At 45.3% G+C, this 24,000-nt stretch overlaps 1 protein-coding gene across 1 annotated transcript in view; it reads left to right on the top strand.

The window, feature by feature from the left end:
- Positions 1–24,000, top strand: part of LOC147025684 (exostosin-2-like) — a 59,674-nt gene that overhangs the window by 30,230 nt on the left and 5,444 nt on the right. Inside the window, exons 5-6 of the mRNA XM_085880357.1 lie at positions 14,845–15,040; positions 21,589–21,728. Coding sequence (XP_085736483.1) covers positions 14,845–15,040; positions 21,589–21,728 — 336 coding nt within the window. The remainder of the gene's footprint in view (positions 1–14,844; positions 15,041–21,588; positions 21,729–24,000) is intronic.

Consider the following 24,000-nt stretch of genomic DNA (forward strand, 5'->3'; position numbering starts at 1 on the left):
CGGAGATCCACAACACACACATATATATATATATATATATATATATATATATATATATATATATATATATATATATATATATATATATATATATATATATATATATATATATATATATATATATATATATTGTTACGGTTCTAGGAACTGTATGCATACAAACATACGGTTGGCCCGAAGTTGGTTATTCCATAAGTATATGTGTAGATCGAATCCTACCTTGTGTGTCGTGGGAAGACACTGGGGTGCGTTGCGATGTTTTTTTAGTTGGATTAATAAATCTTTATATCCCCTCCATTATGAACCACAGGCAAAATCCCTTCATCTCTCCTTCTCTCCTTCCGAGGCAAAATCTTTGTGCAGTACCTTTTTGACGAGTCTGAACACGCGTGGAGTGGGCGGGCTTCCCTGTATGGCCGAAACCCTGCCCAGAAAGGGTGGACCCATGGAAGCCCCGTCCATTCAGGGTGAACAGCGACGCCGGCTTCACCAAGGCCCCTCCCCGCTGAGGGAGATCTATAAATTATGACACCATTCGTCCAGAGTGGTCTCGTAAGCTGGAAAGTGAGTCGTCTTGAGCAGATCATTGGAGCGAGACAGTTCGTCGGCTGATAGTGAAAGAAAGGAGGAAGGTCGTGGAGTGGTTGCGCTCTTTGGGGGTCATTCATTTTGAGTGTGAGAGAGCTGGGAAGATCTTGACCTGACCTTGACCGGGTCTCTCGTAGGGTCCTGTCTGCAGCCCTGATCCCCGCCTCGGACTCCGCTCTACTCGACCCGGGCTCATTCGCGGCCATGGACCGAGCCACACGACCATTGGCAGCTGCCGCACCATGGAGCATCCCTTCCCTCCAACGTTCAGGTACCCGAAAGAACTGCGACCTCAGCTCACCTCCCTCTCTGGCTGCGGGGGTCCTTTGCCATACATCTGGGTTTATGTTCGTCTGAGTGTGTGGTGCCGTCTTTAAGTAGAATTACATAAGTGTTTTTATTTGATCATTGTAAAGCTTAACTGTTTTATTCCCATGTAAGTCTGCTCTGTGTCCTTCTTTTGTAAGTTGATTGTAAATAAATTATTGGAGAAATGTTCCCAGTTCGTTTTTGTCTTTTCCTTCATTGGTCCAGCATGGTTCTGATCTGAGTTTAATCGGTCTTTATCCCCGATAATCTGTTCATTCTTGGCAGGTCCGCTCGGTTGCATCCGAACCGGAAAGGTAGTTGGTAGAGTGATCCGGTTTGAACGAGGCGTACTGAGGGCGTGGTTTCCCGGTAGTTGAAACCACGTGGTTAATTAGGTAAATTGATTCTCGACAAAAAGACCCTCCGCTACGCGATTGAGGTATTGGCATCCACGGTCGGTTCAGCGACCCGCCGCGTCACGGAATTATCCGTGAGCGATGGCCTACAATTCCGAGAGTCTGGCGGGAGATGACGTAACTTCCCCCACCGAGCGGTCATTCTCGCCACCGGACCCCGGCCCGCAATAATATACAGTCATGTGCCACTTAACGACAGGTTACGTTCTGAGAAATGCGTCGTTAAGCGATGTCATCATTGGGCGAACATCATCGAGTGTACTTACACAAACCTAGATGGTATAGCCTACTACACACCTCGGCTATATGGTATCGCCTATTGCTCCAAGGCTACAAACCTGTACAGCATGTTACTGTACTGAATACTGTAGGCAATTGTAACAATGGTTAGTACTTGTGTATCTAAACATAGAAAAGGTACAGTAAAAATATGGTATAAAAGATAAAAATGGTACACCTGTATAGGGCACTTACCATGAATGGAGCTTGCATGACTGGAAGTTGCTCTGGGTGAGTCAGTGAGTGAATGTGAAGGCCGAGGACATTACTCTACACGACTGTAGATTTTATAAACACTGTACACTTAGGCTACACTAAATTTAGGAAAAAAAAATTTTTTCTTCTTGTAGTAACCCTAACCTGAAAACACAAACACATTGTACAGCTGTACAAAAAAATAATTATTTTTTAATATTACTTTTTACTTTTTTGTTAAAACTAAGACATAAATAAATACACACATTAGCCTCGGCCTAGACAGGGTCAGGATCATCAATATCACTGTCTTCCACCTCCACATCTTGTCCCACTGTCCCACATCCAAGATAGACGCAAGACGCGTTAGATTTACCTTTGTGCTGTTCATGACAGCCATGTGTGTTGTTAGCGGCTGCTTGCAATCTCCTCTAACATCGATTACAGAAAGGTGAATAAATAGCATTTGGATTTTATAAATAATCATTGCATCGATGTTATAATTTACAAATGAAGAATCGAGCACCTGTCGGTTGTGTGATATTGTTGTGGGCCGGGGTTCTGTGGCGATAAACGACCACTCGGGGGAGCAATAGTGTCGTCTCACCGACCACCCCGGAAGTTAGGTCGTGACTCTCGGATAAGTCTGAAAGGTCACGGGTCCCTGAGCGGACCGTGATCGCCAATATTTTGACAGCGTTGGGTATGGTTAATTGCCTAATTTCAATATACCTAAGTACCCACGCGGGGACTGTGCAAGAGGCTTCCAAATCCGTAACACTACCCCCCTCCCTCTTTCTATAGACTCGTCCCGAGTCGTAAATTTTCGTGTGCCATGCAGGTGTCGGTTTTTCCCACTAGTACATTTTACTTAAGGATCCCTGAGTGCGACATTTGTATACATGTCCCAAAAATAAATAACCTAGTGCGCTGCGTAACTAAACTATCAGACTCGCACGGCCAACTTAACTAAGATTGCCGGCACTAGACAGACACACAGGTTGGTTAAGAACTTATTTACAATTTCTAATATTTACACTAACCATGGCCCAGGACCTGTTATCTGTGGGAGGAAGGCACAACAAAGTCAACAGTTTGTGGCTTGAATGGAGTCTCTGGCACAGGAGAATTGATGGAGATGGACTGGATGCAAAACACAAATGAACGCACGGGCTGCTCAAATGCAGTCTTCGTGTATGGCTGCCTCCAGGGCAGTCCTTGCAAAACACTGGAGATGGATGGTCCTGGCGCACATGGTTGGTTGACACGGAGGGAAATGCAAACAAGGGCAAGCAGGCATGGGGTCAAGGCAAAGGCAGGCAACAAGGCATGGCAAACGCGGACCAGGAGATGCAGCACAACAGGCCGGCATATGAAGCTGGCCGGGCTCTGGTCTGGTCCGTGAGGTCCTGGAGGGAGTGCGGTTGTGCCGGCCGCTCCGAAAACGGGCTCGGACCTACCTATCGCCTTTGCCTGTCTTTGTCCATACCCACTCCCTTAGTTTTCAACAAAAAAATTTAGACTTCCCCCTTTTTATTTATTTTTATTTTATTTTATTTTATTTTTTTTCCGTTTATAATTGCTTGTCCCTAACTCCCTTACTGTCTTTGTCCGGATAACTTATCCTGTCCGTCGACTCCCAACCCCTATGATCCTTTTTGGAGGGGAATTAGGGAGAGACAAGTGACCTTCCTCGAGGCCCAACGAAGCCTCAGAACAACCTCCTCATAATTCAGCAATCTTTCCCAAGGTGGGTCCAGCGGCCTACGGGCAGCGAAGGGATGGATGGTGTGAAGGGGTTTACATTTCCTATCTCTTCTATCCTTTATTAAACTTTAAACTATCCCCGGGGCTTTTCAACACGCCTGTCTCTTTAAACTATTGGTTCTAGAAACCATGATTCCCATTGCCTGTGTTGGTGTCCATAATCAATTTGGGCCCTGCCCACAAATTTTCTCTCGTGCCCTTCCATAATTTCGTGGCTGGGCAGCGTGGCTCAACTGGCAGGGAATTCCATCTGCCGAACTCAAACTACGGCACCCCTGGGCCCTGAGGCTGTCTCCGAGCCTACCTGCTCCCTATGAACGCGGGGAGTGCCCTTCTTGGCTACTTCCCCGTATATGCCCACGTGGCATCTCGGTGCTCCGGGTCCCGTTTCCGACGGGCCGCCCGTGCCCAGTACACTATCCCGGTCCCTTGGACCCATGGCCTACTCTGGCCAACTACTTTGGTGCCCGGGGTGCCCTCTACTCAATACTCACCTTGTCACAGCCACACTCCCAGCCGGTCAATGGACTCCTGCACCCTCCAAAAAGGTTTCGAGCCTTCTTCCCACACCAACAACAAAACGACCTCCTTTTGGTAAATTTGACGAACCCACTAAGTAACAATACACTGACCCAGGGGTCCCTTGGGTGGGATTCACTCCTCCCCCCAATCATTCATTCGCACCATGCATTCCACATTCGCTCCATTCACACTTGGGCCCGCTGTCCCACATTCATTCATTGTACACATTTTTTTTCAATTCACTCGCATCACTCAACCCTGCCATTCTGCTAACTAAATTCCCCTCACTAACTTGTGCTCCCCGTCATCCCTTACACTAATGCACGCTCCTTTTAACTATATGTAGCTAATCTACGTCCCAACTACACATTCCATGTCGGTCCATGTCTCCCAAATGCATTTCTATATCTAAACTAAATTCCCACTAACTTGTTCCATGGGCCCCATGGAGGACGGCTCGTGTCCCCATGAGGCTGGTCTATCTATGCTAACCCCATCCCCTAATCTAATGCTCCTTTGCCCGGCAGAGGATGCTTGCCACATCCTGGCCTGGGCCGTGTACTTGGAGCGAGGCCCTTTTTTTTTTTGCACCGCCATGGCGGCGGTCTGCGACTCGCTCGTTCGTCCCTTCCATCAGATGATAACTGGGGCCTTGTCGTCCTGCGTATCGCAACAGGCGCTCGCCTTTGTGGGGTCCGCCATGCGAGCCAACGCGTGCCGCTCGCCCGTAATTCACGCGGCGAGGTCCCCAGTGACGTCACCGCGCACCGAACCTGCTCAGTTTCCCGCCCAAGCGTATCGTCCCGGGAACCCGCTCCGCACGTTCCGCGAACAGAACACGCGGCATGCAGCACGTGATGCCCTGCACACGCGCCCACATGGGAACCCGGTTGTTCCAAATTCATACAACACTCGTCTGCCTTTTCGCCGTCCACGGGGTCGTCTTGTCCCAAACGCGGAACGTTTCCGCACCGGATTCCCTCCACGCAGACGCGCGCACGAGGGTCGTTCGCAAAATGTGGAACGGGCCTTGCACGCGGCGTTTCGCGGAGCCGGAGCGGTTGCCAAAACAACTTTGTGCGGCCCACCAGGCTCGCCATTCCCATCTCCTGTCTGGATCTGTCACATCGTCCATTTCCATGCACGCACTCACGCATGCCATGGCACTCACACCATTCACACACCTCGACACGCACTCTGGGACAATCTCATCGGGGATTCGTGTTAACTCAAGGGGTCCTGGGGTCTCCACCCCCCCCCCAAACTCTGCATGGACCCGTTCACATCATTCACCCGCTCAACCTCGTATGGCTCTACCGGACCCATCTGGTCGTGATGTGCTTCGAGGGAGCTTACCATCTCCCTCTGTTCCTGAGGGAGGTTAACCTGATGCTCGAACTGGGTCCCGACACATTCCACCCGCTCAACCCCAATGTCCCTCACCAGCTCCACTTGTGTGTGCTCCTTTTTTCTTGTGACTCATGTACGTTTTCCAATTTATCCATCTCCATCACCTCGTTCAATCACCGCGTGTCTTTTGTTATCTCCGTCACCTTCTGCTCGAGTTTATCATCGTCCCCTAATTCCTGACTCTTCGTCTCTTTTATTTCCTGCGTTTCTTTTATTGTTCCTAAATCCTGCTTCTCCCCTTTAATTAACGTGGCGTCACTCGTCCCCTCAACCTCACCAGTCTCCTTTGCAGACCAAATACATTCCGCGCTCCCTCTCGATTCGGTCGTTCCGCCAGGTGGTACCGCCATTTTCCAATCCATCGCCCGCATTTCCCCTTTCACCTCCTGCAGGTTCAACCCCATGCTCTGCATTTCCCCTCGCTGTGTTCGCATATCACCCCTCGGTGCCTGCGTGTTCACATTCGTTTGTTTTTGTAGATCCCCTTTCAGTGCTTGCGCATTCTCGTCCATCATGCCTCTCATCACCTCCAGGAACCGGCCCATTTCAAATGACCCTGACAAAGCCGATTCGCCTCGGTCGGGCGCGGATCCGCCAGGGGTTGGGGGGGAAATTTGACGGAGGGGGAGGGATTAAACGCTGCCCCTCCCGCACCAATTACAACCTCTGGGTCCGATGGCGGGGGGGGGGTCTTCTTGTGTGGAGGTATCGTCCTGGACCATGGATTCCCCTTAGCTTAGGTCTGAACTCACCTGCTCCAGCCCGTCTTGGCCCGCCATGGTGTGTCTGAGAACAATTTAAGCGCTCTAATTTGGAGTGAACGGTGGGGGGGGGGGGTTTCTCCAAACACCCCTGATCCGAATCCTGTGAATTTCTCTATGGAGGCGGAGGGGCCGAATCGCACTCCTGATCACCAATTTGTTGTGGTTTCGAACCCTGCAAATTTTCTATGGAGGTGGAGGGGTTCGTACCCCACTCCTGACAACCAATTTGTTGTGGGCCAGGGTTTGGTGGTGATAAACGACCACTAGGGGGAGCAGTAGGATTGTCTCCACCGAACATCCCGGAATTTAGGTCGTGACTCGGATAAGTCCGAAAGGTCACGGGTCCTTTAGCGGACCGTGGTCGCTAATATTTTGACGGCGTTGGGTAGGGTTAATTTCCCAATTTCAATATACCTAAGTACCCACATCATCTAACTAATGGGGGAAACCACACCCTCGACGGACCTCGGGCGGGACGGGCCGTTTACCGAGCCCGATCCGGGTGTAAACCGAGTGGGGATTAGCAAGATCTGTCGGTCCAAATGAACAATTTACGGCACGAACGGCCTTATTACTTCTCAAGCCCACACCATGCTGGGTCAATGGTAGAAACGACAGGAAACAAACTAAAACATTTAACAGATATTTATTTACAATAATAAGACACGGTGCAGACTTAATCACGAATATCAGGCAGGCAATCTACAGTGAGCAAAAGCACTTAACAATTCTACTTAAAGACTGGCCACACACAGACAAACACACCCAAAAAGAAATGGACACTGTAGGTCTTTATTCGGCCCCTCAACCTCGGAGGGAAGGCAAGCTGGGGACCAGGGTCCTGTCGGTACCTGGCTGCGTTGTGCGGTTAGGCCTGCGGCTGCACGTGTGGGACCCGTGGTCCGTGGGAGCTTTGATTGCGAGCAGCCGAGACTCCAGACTCTGCGACTCGGATACGGCGCCCAACGTGAGGCGAAACAGGAGCAATGGCGATGAGCCCAGACACGAACCCTTCTCACTCGACCGACCACGCAACCACCAAGACCAAGACCACTTGAACCAAGACCAAGCCACCAGACCGACTGCTCGCCACCCGACTTATTCCTGGGCGTTCTGGCTTCTCATTAGCTGGGGCGCATGTGCGATGTTCGCCCTTTGCTCATTGGGCATAGGAAACACCTCATGCCCTTTTTTGGAGCGGGGCTCCGATCTGAGGCGATGGAAGTCTCGCCCACGTCTATGCTCGGCACGCATGCGCATGAGGAAGGCCGATGGTGGCAGGAGCGAAGGATGGATTTAAGATGTAAAAAAACTGACTATAAAAGAAACCCGCAGCGCACGCATAGAATTAACCCCTTAGACAGAAGGACGGGACCCTAACTATAACGCATACTTATCGAAATAACTGAACTACGGGGACTGCTGACTGTGTGCAAGAGGCTTCCAAATCCGTAACAATATATTTTGGGAACAGTGCGAATGTTTTAACAACATAAAAAGCTTTACTAAAAATCAATTTGTGTTATAATTTCTATTGGAACAACAACGATTTATTCGCGGAATTCTTTAATTCAAAGGTAATTTATTTGCTAGAAGGTAAGCATGCAAAAAACAGGTCAAATAGGGTAAAAATAGGGGTGTTTTAGGATGTTAGGTCAACATTGGGTCAGTTTGAACGATTATTTTCTTGAATCCCGATTTAGTGCTACCCCACTTTTTTCGCGATGACATTTTATGGACCTCAACAATCGCGTTATAACGGGGCCACACTGTAGTTGTTTATTATCATTATCAAGTATTATGTACTGTACATAATTGTATGTGCTATACTGTACTTTTATACGGCTGGCAGCGCTACGACGGCTACGACATCACAAGGCGATCGGAATTTTTCAGCTCCATTATAATCTTATGGGACCATGGTCATATATGCGGTCCGTCATTGACCGAAACGTCGAAATGCGGCACATGACTGTGCATATATATATATATATATATATATATATATATATATATATATATATATATATATATATATATATATATATATATATATATATGATTAAGCAATAATAATTACTAGCCGAAACCCCGCCACAGACCGATTCCGTTCCATGAGCCCAATCTGACAACCAGTGGCGGCTCTTGTGAGAGCTGGCTCCCAGTCGATATACTCCATGGCCTTACCTAATGAGGCCTACAAAACGTCCTTGTACACGACATTTTGGTGTACACTACTCCTTGTGAAGAAGTCCCTTGATTTGTGCACATGTCTACTTTGACGTACACCGTGTCAAAACTTCTCAGGTCACAGTACCAAGAAAAACGTGACGCGACCGCTAGGAGCACAAAATTCATCCTTCAGTATTAATATATAGATTCTCCTTATATTACACTTTACTGTTCAAAGTTGAAAAATGTGCCCTCCGGTTGATGATTCCAGGAACTACACCATTTCTATGTGATGATATTGATATATTTATATTTATTTATTCTGCTTCAGAGTTGAAGGTTGACTGTTCCCGCTATGTGCGATGCACTCTTACAGGTACGAAGTTTCTTTCAGTCAAGGTCACAGTACCGAGAAAAACGTGACGCGACTGCTAGGAGGAGCACAAAATTGGTCCTTCAGTATTAATATATAGATGAAAGAATTTCCCTCACTAAAATGATTAATTTATTATTATTATTATCATATCAAATGCAATGCAATCGGAACATGTTTTCATGAATACCAACCAAACTTAAATAAAAGGTGACGATGAAGTCGAAAGACATTCTTACAAGACCTGATCAAACAATCAGCCAAATATCCTTTGTTTAACATGATGGAAAAAACCTTCTCAGCACGTTCCACAAAATCATCCTTAACTGAACAAATCTCTTGGGCATCTAAGTAGTTGAGATGAAAAGACATTGTAACCCATTTTAATTGGTACATTTCTATCTGGAAAGGTGTACAAGACTACAGGGAAACTGAAATCATCAACTCTATGATATACACTTGGACTAAAACCATTCTGTCCAACTCTAACCAACACATCCAGATATGCAGCAACTGTACAATCATTACCACTCCTGTTTGCAATCAGGCAATCTGGATCAATCTGGTAAAGCTGCCTATCAAAAAACTTAGAGTTAACCACACAAATATCAACTACATAATGACATGTATGAGGGAGGACAGAGGGTTGGTAGGGAGGGGAGAGAAAGGGGAGGGACAAGGGAAGAGAGAGAGGGTGAGTGGGGGTGGGGGAGTGAGGAAGGAACGAGGAAGGGGGGAGTGGGGAAAGCGATGCCTCACCATACATCACTATACACTCCGGGGGGGGGGGAGTGGGGGCGAATAGGATGGGGGAGAGATGAGGAGGAGGAGGAGGGAAGGGGAGGAGTGTGGAGTGGGTTTTCGAGGAGGTGAGTATGACAGGTTGGGGTTCTGGACTTGCATTTGGTTGGGAGACTTGTGGAGATGGGGGGGGATTAGTACAGGATTGACCAAAATAGGGCACATTAATACAGCACACGGAGACCGCCCAGACATGTCCGTTGTGGGTGCAGAGGGGAGATGGTTTGGGAGGAGGTAAGCAGGAGCGGAGGGGGAGGGAAGGCAGCGTAAGGGCAAGGGAAGGTAAGGCTGCGTGAGGGGTAGAGAATGCGGTGTGAGGGGAGGGGAAGTTAAGGGTGATAAAACTTGCCCAAATAGCAACATTTTATTTTTAACCACCGTGGTCTATGTAAAACTCGACAGGAGCATTTAAAACCCATGCTCTCTACCTGGCAAAGGTCTATATGCATGCATGCTCAAACAAGCAGTGACCTTTACACCCCTCTGTGCAGCTCACTGAGAATCTGATTGAAACATGCTCCAGTCCTCTCAATAGAGGGGGGGGGGGAGGAGGAGGTTTCTTAAAAAATAAAATGTTTGTGATGTGTTTGTTGAAGTGTTTGATAAAATATTTGTGATGTGTTTGATGTAATGTTTGTGATGTGTTTGAAATATTTGTGAAGTATTTGATAAAATATTTGTGAAGTATTTGATAAAATATTTGTGAAGTGTCTGATAAAATGTTTGTGATGTGTTTGATGAAGTGTTTGATAAAATATTTGTGAAGTGTTTGATCCAATGTTTGTGATGTGTTTGATGAAATGTTTTTGAAGTGTTTGATAAAATATTCGTGAAGTGTTTGATATAATGTTTGTCAAATGTTTGATATAATGTTTGTGAAGTGTTTGATAAAATATTTGTGGTGTCTGATAAAATGTTTGTGATGTGTTTGAAATGTTTGTGAAGTGTTTGATAAAATGTTTGTGAAGTTTCTGATAAAATGTTTGTTATGTGTTTGATGAAATGTTTGTGGAGTGTTTGATAAAATATTTGTGAAGTGTTTGATAAAATATTTGTGAAGTGTTTGATCCAATATTTGTGAAGAGTTTGATAAAATATTTGTGAAGTGTTTGATGAAGTGTTTGATAAAATATTTGTGAAGTGTTTGATACAACGTTTGTGAAGTGTTTGATACAACGTTTGTGAAGTGTTTGATACAACGTTTGTGAAGTGTTTGATACAACGTTTGTGAAGTGTTTGATACAACGTTTGTGAAGTGTTTGATACAACGTTTGTGAAGTGTTTGATACAACGTTTGTGAAGTGTTTGATACAACGTTTGTGAAGTGTTTGATACAACGTTTGTGAAGTGTTTGATACAACGTTTGTGAAGTGTTTGATACAACGTTTGTGAAGTGTTTGATACAACGTTTGTGAAGTGTTTGATACAACGTTTGTGAAGTGTTTGATACAACGTTTGTGAAGTGTTTGATACAACGTTTGTGAAGTGTTTGATACAACGTTTGTGAAGTGTTTGATACAACGTTTGTGAAGTGTTTGATACAACGTTTGTGAAGTGTTTGATACAACGTTTGTGAAGTGTTTGATACAACGTTTGTGAAGTGTTTGATACAACGTTTGTGAAGTGTTTGATACAACGTTTGTGAAGTGTTTGATAAAATGTTTGTGAAGTGTTTGATAAAATGTTTGTGATGTGTTTGATGAAATGTTTGTGAAGTGTTTGATAAAATATTTGTGAAGTGTTTGATACAATATTTGTGAAGTGTTTGATACAATATTTGTGAAGTGTTTCATACAATTTTTGTGATGTGTTTGATAAAATATTTGTGAGAAAGAGAGTGTTCACGAATAATTAATTGGTCACCATAGTCTGGAAGCCATATTGGATTGAATGAAAATCTAAAAAAAACTGTTTATCTTGAACTGCTTCATCAATCGACATGAAACGTCACAATTATGATTTATTAGTCACAGGGCGATATATAGTGCCTACAGAAAGCCTACAACACCTTTCAAAATTTTCACCTTTTGTTACCTTAAAAGCCTGGAATTAAATTGCATTAAATCAGACTTTTTCCACCTTTATTTACACATCATAACTCACAACTTCCAAGTAAAAAAATTCAACAGATTTCTCAAAAATTTATAAAAAAACACAAAACTAGATTATCTTGTTTGGATAAGTGTTCACCCCCCTGAGTTCATACTTGGTGGAAGTGCATTTGCATGCAATTTTCAAATGTGAGTCTGTTGCCATTGGTCTCCACCAACTTTGCACACCTTGATTGGGCAATACTTTTCCCATTCTTCTGTACAAAACTGTTCAAGCTCAGTGAAGTTCTGTGGGGAGCGCTGATGGACAGTAATCTTCAAGTCATGCCATAGATTTTCGATTGGATTTAGGTTGGGGCTCTGACTGGACTACTCAAGGACTTTTATCGTTTTGTTCCTTGGCCACTCCAGTGTAGCTTTGGCTGTGTGCTCCGGGTCATGGTCATGCTGAAAGGTGAACATCCATCCCAATTTCAGGTTTTTTGCAGAGGGTGCAGCAGGTTTTGCTCAAGGATATTTATATATTTTGCTCTATCCATTTTCCCTTCTATTCTGACAAGTGCCCCGGTCCCTGCTGATGAGAAACATTCCCATAACATGATGCTGCCACCACCATGCTTCACAGTCGTGGTGGTGTTCTTTGGGTGATGTGCCGTGTTCGGTTTGTGCCAAACGAAACATTTTGCATTTAGGCAAAAATGTTCCATTTGATTTTGTCAGACCATAAAGCCTTTTGCCGTGTGGCTTCCGAATCTCTGGAGTGGTTTTTATTTTAATATACTTCTAACAGGACTCGAGGTGGGCATTTTTGAGTACAGCTTCCTTCTTGCCACCCGACCATACAGGCCAGACTTGTGGAGTGCTTGGCATATTGTTGTCACATGCATGCAGTGACCAGTCTTTGCCATAAAGGCCTGTAGCTCTTTCAAAGTTGTCATTGGCCTCTTGATGGCCTCTCTGATCAGTCTCCTCCTTGCTTGGTCATCCAGTTTGTCGGGACAGCCTGATCTAGACAGGGTCTTGGTGTTACCATACGCTTTCCACTTCTTCATGATTGTCTCGACTGTGCTCCAAGGGAGGGATATTCAAGGCCTTTGAAATATTTTTGTATCATCCCCTGATCTGTTCCTTTCCACAACTTTATCCCGGAGGTCTTTTGAAAACTCCTTGGTGCCCATGTCTGAGTCTTTCCTGTGAAATGCACTACCCAGCAGAGGAAACCTACAGGAACAGCTGATTTTATTCTGAAATAATCAGAATCACTACAATTTAACACAGGTGGAGGCCAATTAACTTGGTGTGTGATTTTGAAGGTGATTGGTTACACCTGAGCGACGTTACAATTGCTATGATAAGGTGGGGTCGACTCTTATCCAACCAAGATATTCTAGTTTTATATTTTAAAATAATTTTCTGAAATTTGTAGAATTTGTTTTTCACTGGGAAGTTGTGGGTTACGGTGTGTAAATAAAGTTGGAAAAAGTCCAATTTAATGCAATTTAATTTCAGGCTACAAGGCAACAAAAGGTGAAAAATTTGAAAGGGGGTGTAGACTTTCTATAGGCACTGTATATTTTAAATTTCAACCTGATTGGATGCATGGTCTGGCAGCCAGAATTATTTAATATTTTGAAACTGGTTTCAGGGATTTAAATCAAACTTGGTACAAGTATGTATAATGATGAAATAATGTGGGTGGAGGCATATGTGGTGACATCGTGACATCGAAGAGTGCCATTCTAGTTAATGATGCTGTAATGATCATCATAAACCTTCCAGGCAATTATTCACCACATGGTGGAACCCTTCATTGCGAGACACCAATAGCTGTATTCCTTCATTTTTGAGACACATGGACAGAGGAGACATCCTGCTCACGGATTTCAGTTAAAATTCAGTATTTATTTTGTTACATGTTGACATCTTTAAATAACATAATCTCCCTTTTGGGTGCAGAGAAAGACAGCTTGATTAGAAAACAGACACATTACTCTTCACTCGCAATGGGCGCAGGTTCGGTGCACCAGGCTCGATGGAAACAAAATGGCTTCAAATTGCAAGTTGTTTCTACTCGTAGTATATATGGACTCCAGGTGGGACAATAGATGCTCTGTTGTCCCCCCTCTCTAAAAAGTGTTCATTCCTCTCACTACCACCCCTCTCCCTGCATTCCCATCTCCCCATCTCCCACCAATCGACACCCTCAAGCACAAGTAAATTTTTAGTCATTGGTATGACTCGGCCGGGGTCAGAATTGAACCGTAACCTCCCAAACACAGAGCGAACGCCGAACACCCTAACCATTATGCCACCCTCGCCATTGTTAATTGAACTCTGATCTCTTTACTTTTGTTTGTCAATGGTTGCCTGTGCAAAAGCATGTAACAATTCATAGCCAATCACTGACCCCCCCACCCCCCCCCCCAGTGACAATGCACGGCTGTTTACTCATACATTACCAGTAAATTCAATAAGCTGCATTCACTCCTTAATGGTGTTTTTTTCAATAAAAATATTAACTTCAAAATTAAATAAAGATCATATCTACTAATTCTCTTGCGTTCAAGTTCGGTTTCCTTTGAATGGCTTTGAGGGTCGTTGAAGCTCTGCTTGATCTGACATCATGACGTGACGACTGCACAGATTTGGCGAGTTCAATTAAAATCTTTACATCTCGTTTCATTTGCAATAAATTGGATAATAGTTCAAGATACAAGCCTTGATTTTATTTTATTTTTTTCCCCCTCCTTCCAAGGGATTGTTTTTTTTTTTAATTCTTGCTGAGATGAATGGCATCACTATTTCCATTGTACTATTCATAGTTTGTGTTGATTTCGTTCCTGCAGACTTTATCAAGAATTTTCGATTGTAGTTTAGACGAATATACCGGCACACAATGGCCTAATCTTTTTAACCACAGGATCTTTCACATTCTCAAGAGAGATCTAGTCGATGTGACAACCAGCTTAATGTTCCTGCTGAAGGATGGCATGCTTGAAGAACCATGACATTTCCTGTTGATCTGCAGACCACTATTTTGACGTTGGTTCCTATTATTTTGGGAATTTAACCCGTACTACATAACATAAATCTACAAGTAGCGAAGTACACATTATGGTGTACACCTGCCATCCCAGAAATTATACTCTTGTATGTATTGACCCTTTTGCCTTTTGTAATTTTTGTCTTCCACACAGACGTCGGACGTGGCTCATCGTTTCAGCTCAGACAAATATTCATGAAGAGTTCCGGGAACAACTCCAAACACTGGAGGCTAGATATAATGAAGAGGTTTTGCTACTGGAGCGCTGCGTAGGCCTCCCTCCAGGAAGAGATTCAGCACGTACACGCTGCCATGGTGACCACATCTACAACTACCCAGAAATTCTGCAAGTATGTCAAGGCTTGTATCTTGAACTCTCTCCCTGACGTAATGTTGTCGTGAAGTATAGCTACAGCTTTTGTGTTCCCTCATTATCAGATAGGATTAGTTGTGGTGCAATATATATTTCTGGGTAAAAAAAATTGCCTTCACAGATATTAAAGTGCAAGGAAACTTGGAAACAGGAAAAGGTAATACTATTAATAGTCTCCCTCATATTTTACACGATAAAATAATTCAACACTATGGCCATGATAACAATGAACGAAGTGTTTCGATGAAAGCATTTCTTCATCAACAATATCAAGCAGCCCTGGAACCATTCTGATTGCTGAACACTGAACCTTCCTTAACACAATGATATCCTTTTGTTTAAATACAACGTTCGTCCTAGTGCACCCGAAACCACCGATCACAGAAGGGGAAGGAAAACCTGGGAACTTGGGAAGAAATGGGCTTGGGGAGGTTAATGAGGGTGGAAAAGATCATGGTTGTGGATGGGGGATGACCTGAGATTGTGGTGAGCAGCCGTTTTGAAGCCCTGGACGGAAGAGTGAGATTGAAGAGTCTGGGGAAGTTGGTTCTACAGGCAAGGAAAAAAGAAAAGAAAAATTGAAAGAATGAGTGTAAGTGAGCAGTGATGTTTCATTTTGGAAGTTTCACCAGGAGTGGGTTCCTGGCAGATCATGTGCGCCTGGCATAAACCAGGGTGAAAGGGGTGAGAGGAAGGGGGCAACAGAGGATGCGAGATCAGAAAGTAGGTGGTACAACACAGAGACCTCCAGTCTGTGATGTGAAAGTGATGGGCGCATTGACTTACGTTCATTGCGGGAGATTGCAATGATTTTGAAGGCCTTGGTTTCCACTGTGTCAAGCAGAGCAAGATGTGAGGCAGGGGCACCAGGCCGGATAGCAGAGCAGTACTCTTTCAAACTGCGGATGAATCCTTGTATGTAGATAAGAGTTCAGGTGTGCCAAGGAAGGACTTTGTACGTCGGAGGATGTCCAGTCGACGGTTGGCATTGGAGGCCAACTTTGAAATGCGGTTTGCCCAAGAAAGATCATGGCTGATGGTGAGGCTCAAAAGTTTGAGTGACTGAACTTCTTCAAGAGGATGGTTGAGAAAGTAGATGGGATTGTGAGGCAGACGGTCCTTTAGGACAGACTTTGCAGGATTAAAAGACATATTTCAGTTGTTTGACGAGCTCGTGATTCTGTCAAGGGTTTCAGTTAGGGAGGTGGCTGCTGCGTGCGGATATGAAGGATGAAGGATGTTTCGGCAGAAGGTGCAGCAATCTGCAAAATCTTTTGTCTGATTTGTTGCTGTTGGTGCTGGCAGCAGAGCCGAGAGGGATGCACACAATCTTGTGAGATATTTAGCCTGGTTTTGAATCTCAGCCTGGCTACGAACTGTCACCCTGGTATTTTGCATGCAGAACAATTATTTCATCAATGTGTGTACCGACACTTGGATGGCTGATCAACGCGGCCCACCATCTGCTGGCTTTACTGGTGGATGTTAAATATCTCACCACGTCCTTAACAAAGAGTAGAGCCCACGTTTTCATTCCCAACGATCCTTAAACTACTCATTGCAATATCTTCTTATCACGGCAATATCGCAAGCACCTCGGCTAAATTCCAAATTCCTGCTCTCACTACCACTAGGAAGGCAAAGGCAAGCAAGCTTCCTGGTGTAATCCTTGCCATGGGATTGCTTTTGCAGTGCTCAACCTGCCTTTCGGCAGAACACCAGAAATAAAGAAGATATGATGCACTTCCTACTCAAGTGATTTTGTTTCCACTTATTCTTTAAATCAAAGTGTGATTAGTCTTTTTTTTTCTTCTTCTTTTTCTTCTTTTTCTTCTTTTTCTTTTTCTTCTTTTTCTTCTTCTTCCCATGTCCCTTCATTTTGAGGACGGTGATACATAAAGCATGTATTTTCTGGCCGAAGTGTTTTGCAAGCCAGCTGGGTAGGCTTGACATTCGACTTGAGCTGGTTTGGGTATGAATTTGTAATTTGGTCAGCGTGCCAGTGACAATTGCTTACTAGTTCTCAAAATATATTGTGGAATCTTTGACATCCATTAAAAAAATTAAACACTTTAAATATGAATCATGAGTATTTTCGTTGTAATGAAAACGTACCTTGTTCAGTCCGACACATCCACCCACAGGCACAAACTCAGCTTTATATATTAGATTAGGCGACAGTGAGACAGCTCGCATGAAACTGCCATGTTTGCATGATATTTCCCACTCTTCTTCTTCTTCTTCTCCTTCTCCTTCTCCTTCTCCTTCTCCTTCTCCTTCTCCTTCTCCTTCTCCTTCTCCTTCTCCTTCTCCTTCTCCTTCTCCTTCTCCTCCTTCTCCTTCTCCTTCTCCTCCTTCTCCTTCTCCTTCTCCTCCTTCTCCTTCTCCTTCTCCTTCTCCTTCTCCTTCTCCTTCTCCTTCTCCTCCTTCTCCTCCTTCTCCTCCTTCTCCTCCTTCTCCTCCTTCTCCTCCTTCTCCTCCTTCTCCTCCTTCTCCTCCTTCTCCTCCTTCTCCTCCTTCTCCTCCTTCTCCTCCTTCTCCTCCTTCTCCTCCTTCTCCTCCTTCTCCTCCTTCTCCTCCTTCTCCTCCTTCTCCTCCTTCTCCTCCTTCTCCTCCTTCTCCTCCTTCTCCTCCTTCTCCTCCTTCTTCTCCTTCTTCTCCTTCTCCTTCTCCTACTTCTTCTTATTCTTCTTCTTCCTCTCATAGTAATCACCAAATAAACTTTCTATCCTCTGTCCTCTATCATATCGTTTTTCCATGAGTTTTAGTATGTTATTAAAAAGGCCCCAATTATTAGTGCATTCCTGCGATTGCAGACATCGCTGCGTGATGACGTCATGTCATCGTGATGACGTCATGTGTAGGGACGTCTTTTTCATACTTCACATGGGAGCAAACACGGGATATTCATTGTAAATTCTGGTAAACAAACAGTGAGTTACAAACGACACGTCACAGAAAGTAAGTGCGTTCGACGTCCCACAAAGTATTATATTTTATTTTTCATGAACTATCACGATTTTCTTTCCTTTGCTTAATGTGACAATTGACGTACCTTCATTGGGCGGTGTATATTAGACCTCTGCTGCAATCGCTGCGGACAAAACATGTATTACCTCGTTTGAGTTGTAATCAAAATGTTTCTTTCTTTTTTTTTTTAAACCTCAAAACGGAATCTTCATGTAATGATGGAAGATGTGTTGTTCAGTCTTCAAATGTACATGAGGCCTTCAAAACAATCTGAGCTACGTGGAGAGAAATAGATGGTGGTGATTTCTAGACGGCTGGAGGACGTGGCCTGTGGAGTGGGCGGCACCAATGACCCACAGAGACGGACACACAGACCCCCAGACCCCCAGACATGAACTCAGCTTTATATTGTTGTGGATTTTCGCCCGTTGAGCGTGCGGACGACCGCCGTTAGCTCAATTGTGGCCGCACGCGCCCACCAAACGAGCAATCTAGTCGCATCTTTCGGATCAACGCCGAAACCCAGCTACGGGTGTTTATAACCTCACCATAAACCAGCCAACTCTTCTGTCCACGCGCTACAGGGTTGATCGCCGAATTGTCGATGTACCTAATTATTCGCGCAGACAGAAATGCCGGAGTTTATACCTCAACGGGACCTGCACTAAAACGAGCCACTTTAAGCAGCTCGTTCCGTTTGCGATTGCCGAGCGGTTTTATATCGCCAAGCCCCGTCGGACCAGATGTACGTTTTATCGGCTTATAATCAGCCAGCTAATTATTCCGAACGCAATTATGGCAGTCAATGGAGGAAGGGACACAACGAACAGGTGACATTCAAAAATGGGGAACATTTATTTGCACACGTAAGCAATGCAATGAATGGGGATAGGGGACAAGGCATGAGTAAAAACCTATAGCCGATGTCTATTTATTATGTACACACACTTAATCAGTTCTACTTGGTCGAAAAGGCGCCACAGACTTCCATGCAATCCCCAAGAAAGAAAAAGAAAGAACCGGGCTCGTAAGCCTTTAATGTTCCTTGGAGCTGGGATGACCGAAGGAGTTCCGCGAGGCCAGGCAGGTTACCTTGTCGCCCTTGAGGCGACTCGATGGGTCTTTTGGTCGGCGACCCTCCGTATGTCTCTATTTACCGGGGGGTGTCACCAAACGCGTCAGTCGCTTAAGCGGCTCGAGCAGGTTGGCGGGAGGCCCTCCTCGGTCGCTTGGCCTTCCCCGCGGCCTGGTCGATCGGGCCTGGCCAATGCTTCAGAGGAGCGAACCGGCCTTGCTCTTTTTGAGTTGATGCTCTTTAAGAGCCCGCGCACTCCTCAGCGTCGCTCAACCGACTCGGGGCCCGATCGCTCGGACCGTTACGTAGCTTGCTGGCGACTTTTCTCTGGCTGGCAAACTTCTCCCGACTCCAAATCAACTGCTGGCTTCTCCCGTCTCCCGACTCCACTGCTGACTCCAACGGCCCAGCCCAACTCTTCTCTCAACTCCACTCGACTGCCTCCACTGACCAACAACGCTCTCGGCGTTGAAACACGCCTTTTTATAGCCCCAAGGGTAGGGGTCGCTCTGGGCTTACCACCCGAAATCAGCACCCTCCCTCCTTTCACCTTTGAACCTTCACCCCCGGCTGGCTCTGCCCCTTTCGCCATTGTGACCCGATTCTGCCGTCACACGCGGCCGTGGTTGAGATCACTTTGCCGCTGTCGAGGATGCCATCGTGTTTGTTTGTGGAGATGTTGTTTGGGGATGTTGTTCTTGGTGAAAAGATGGCGGTGTTGTGGAGATGCTGGTGAGGAGATGTTTGCCGTTGTGGAAAAGGTTGTGAGGATATGTTGGCGGTTATAGAGAAGGTGGTGAGGATATGTTTGTTTAAAATAAAAGACAGAAAAGAATAACACTACCTCAAAGGTTCACAGCCCGGCACACGAATAATCCCGTTATACATTGGTGGGGAAATCTAACCTGGACACACACTTATCGACATAACTGATCTTCGGGGAACCTGAATTGTGATCTGTGAATTTCCACAACTGTAACAATATATTAGATTGCCTGGCCGGATTCCCATTTCCATAAAGTCGCCATTTTATTGTACAACTGCCATCTAATTCCTGACTACGGTATTTACCTTTAACTTCTCACCTTGATATCACGTAAAATTTAAAACTAAACCGATCCCCAGTCCTTTGACAAGATCACTCATTTATATTTCTAATTGTAATGGATCCACAATTGGACACACCTTGTGTTCCTCCTGTGGTGGCTTCCTTCCATCCTGACATGTACTAATGGATCCACAACTGTACACACCTTGTGTTCCTCCTGTGGTGGCTTCCTTCCATCCTGCCATGTACTAATGGATCCACAACTGTACACATCTTGTGTTACTCCTGTGGTGGCATCGTTCCATCCTGACATGTACTAATGGATCCACAACTGTACACACCTTGTGTTACTCCTGTGGTGGCTTCGTTCCATCCTGCCATGTACTAATGGATCCACAACTGTACACACCTTGTGTTACTCCTGTGGTGGCTTCCTTCCATCCTGACATGTACAAATGGATCCACAACTGTGCACACCTTGTGTTACTCCTGTGGTGGCTTCCTTCCATCCTGACATGTACTAATGGATCCACAACTGTACACACCTTGTGTTCCTCCTGTGGTGGCTTCCTTCCATCCTGACATGTACTAATGGATCCACAACTGTACACACCTTGTGTTACTCCTGTGGTGGCTTCGTTCCATCCTGCCATGTACTAATGGATCCACAACTGTACACACCTTGTGTTACTCCTGTGGTGGCTTCCTTCCATCCTGACATGTACTAATGGATCCACAACTGTGCACACCTTGTGTTACTCCTGTGGTGGCTTCATTCCATCCTGACATGTACTAATGGATCCACAACTGTACACACCTTGTGTTACTCCTGTGGTGGCTTTGTTCCATCCTGACATGTACTAATGGATCCACAACTGTACACACCTTGTGTTACTCCTGTGGTGGCTTCATTCCATCCTGACATGTAGTAATGGATCCACAACTGTACACACCTTGTGTTACTCCTGTGGTGGCTTTGTTCCATCCTGACATGTACTAATGGATCCACAACTGTACACACCTTGTGTTACTCCTGTGGTGGCTTTGTTCCATCCTGACATGTACTGATTTATTTGTCTTGACGATGTTTTCTGTTCTTGAGCCATTTTTGTATATCGTTCGAATTGAACTGAACAATCAGCCACTTACATTTCGCTGCACTCAACCCATACAAAAACAATTGGTTCTGATTCTAAGGCATACTTCATGCATGCTAAGACTAACCTGGATTTTTTTACTTCGTCTTCACATGTGAGTGTGAGCAGATGAGACAGCCAGCTGAACTTGATCTTCCCTTTAAGTCTTGTATTCCCAGTTATGCATATATTTCTTGTCCACGAGTATTTTAACATTTAGGATGAATTGTGAATGCATGTATGATTCCTACCTTTTGTGTTGTTTGTTTAATTGGCGTGCTTGATTGTGTGTACAGGAAAGCAGTTTCTGTGTGGTGCTGCGCTGTGCTCGACTCGGACAGCCAGCACTGAGCGATGCTCTGCAAGCCGGCTGCATACCTGTCATTCTGGCCGATTCGTACATCCTTCCCTTCTCTGAGGTTCTCGATTGGAAGAGGTTACAAATGCACACACCATGAATGATTACATATCTACCATGTTGTTGCATGTACTGTATATATTAACGTCAGGAATGAGTAGTTTTGCATCATAATTGAATTGTAAAAGTTGCAGTGCATTCTAATTACGTTCCTTGATCTCTCATGTGGAACTGTGCTGTTTGGGTTGGTTAGCAAGGTCAAGCACAAGGAAGGCTGGAGATATCGACAAAGAGACAGATTTGCCGTCCTCGGAAGGATGACAGGCGGAGTCAACCTCACCTGGTATTAATTCAACAGCTGAGCGAGATTTGAACTCGGGGCCCCATGATCCCAAGCCCACCACCCTAACCATTAAGCAGGCTTCATTTCATATTGTTATGTGCAAGGGGGATGTGGAGAAGATGCATAGCTAATTGTGGAAAGATTAGCTTGGTCAGTGTGCTTGAGTAGGATTTACTCCAGCGTTGGAGATCTGTCAGAGGTGAATTGCACATAATATGTGCACTGATGGGGCAATGACTGTCCTTTATGGAACAGAATGGGATAAGGTTGTATCGTGTAAAACCTACCATTTTCTTTGGTCACTTCATGAATAGTCAGTCGCTTCACACATCATACATTTTTGGTCACCTCATACCTCACCTCATACAGGCCACAAGGTCCTCAGGTGGGAGACTTGTGGCATTTAACACCAAAGGCGCTTTTAATGGAAAACATCTGGGCCAAGTACTGCAGGTCATGAAGGTGCAGTAAGCTGCAGAGGGCCCTCGTCGAGGGAGGAACACTTTAACAAGGGGCCATCCCACAGGGTGGGACTACGCCCACTGGCAGCAGGTGGCCAATTGTCGGACCAGCCGCGTGCTGGAAAGGTGGTCCTGTACGTGCATGTATGCGCACGTGGGTTAGAGTTGAGCTTTTGGTTGGGAGAAGACGTATCTGTTCTCTCTCTTCTTTGTTGCTTCCCAAGTTGGATCTTCAGTGGAGACATGAATGCCACCTCATCCACTTTTCACCCCTCATCTCCTTCCCCCTTCCCTCATCCACTCCCCCCCCTCGTCCCCTTCCTCTCCCCCTCATCTCCTTCCTCCCCGTCTCATCTCCTTTTCTTCTCAGCACAATCCTTTCATCTCCTGCCCGATGCTACACCTTTACTCTGTGCCATGCATTACCACACCATCATGTTGCGCCCAACACTGGATCATGTCTTCCTAAGTTCCCGCCTGCCAAATTGTTCTTCTACATGTGTGTGCTTTCCTTATTTGCTTTTCCTTTAAGTGCCATGTCTTCCCATGTATTTATCACGAGCAGGGACTCGCAGAGCTGAGTTCCACGGAACACCCTCCCTTGATGGCCAACAAAGCACTGCCTCGCATGCTCCCTGTCTTCGTTTCCGGCTAACAAACCAGCGATGATGATAGTCATCTGCACACTTGTAATGGCTTCTATTTTAACACACATAACTTTCTACATGAACAGACGGTGTAGGCATAATTAAACTACCAAGCTTGTTCTTTACATGCTGACGCTCTGCTTGCATACGTTTGGAGAGCAGGGCGTGTTTTAAAACCGGGAACAAGCAATCAGTCCTGAGGACTTTTCCATGTGAGGGTGCGAAAGGATTTCGCAGAGAAGAAGAATCACAGGAGAGTGAGGAGGCATAATATTGTGAGCATTAAGAAATACCAGTGCTTCTCAGTTCTTTTCACTTCCTGGTTCTCTTTGCTTTCCCTTGTCACTATCAGCGGTTCCGATCTTGCTTCCCGCGGAGTACTCGTGTCGACCGGAAGAACTTTCCTATTTCACAGGCCTTTGTATTTTCATCTGCTGAAAATCAACATTTCGCACTGTGTTTCCTCGTGGGGCTTTCGACCCGGGTTCTGAGGAGCGTTGGCTGCATCTTGGTTGAACTTCCACCAATACTCCTGTTTCGCTACGTTCGCTGGGCGTTATGGAGACTCGGACATGCATTTACCGATGTTGTTCAGACTTGGCACGCAGATAATGAATGATGGTTTACATATGCAAGTCATTTTGTTTGAGATCAGATCCAAGATGGCAGACTGGCGGCCATTTTAGTTGTAAAAAAAAAAAAAAAAACCCCGGTGTCGAACACGTCCTCAACCATTTCTCGGACATGCATTTACCGATATTGTTCAGACTTGGCACACAGATGAAGAATAATGGCGTAAATATGTGTGTCATACTTTTTCAAGATCAGATCCAAGATGGCTGACTTGCGGCCATTTTGTTACTGAAATGTGTCTCCAACCATTTCTTAGATGTGCATGG

The sequence above is a fragment of the Eptatretus burgeri genome, chromosome 5, assembly GCF_056783735.1.
Source record: "Eptatretus burgeri isolate ZD-2024b chromosome 5, Ebu_testis_v1, whole genome shotgun sequence".
Classification (NCBI taxonomy): Eukaryota; Metazoa; Chordata; class Myxini; order Myxiniformes; family Myxinidae; genus Eptatretus; species Eptatretus burgeri.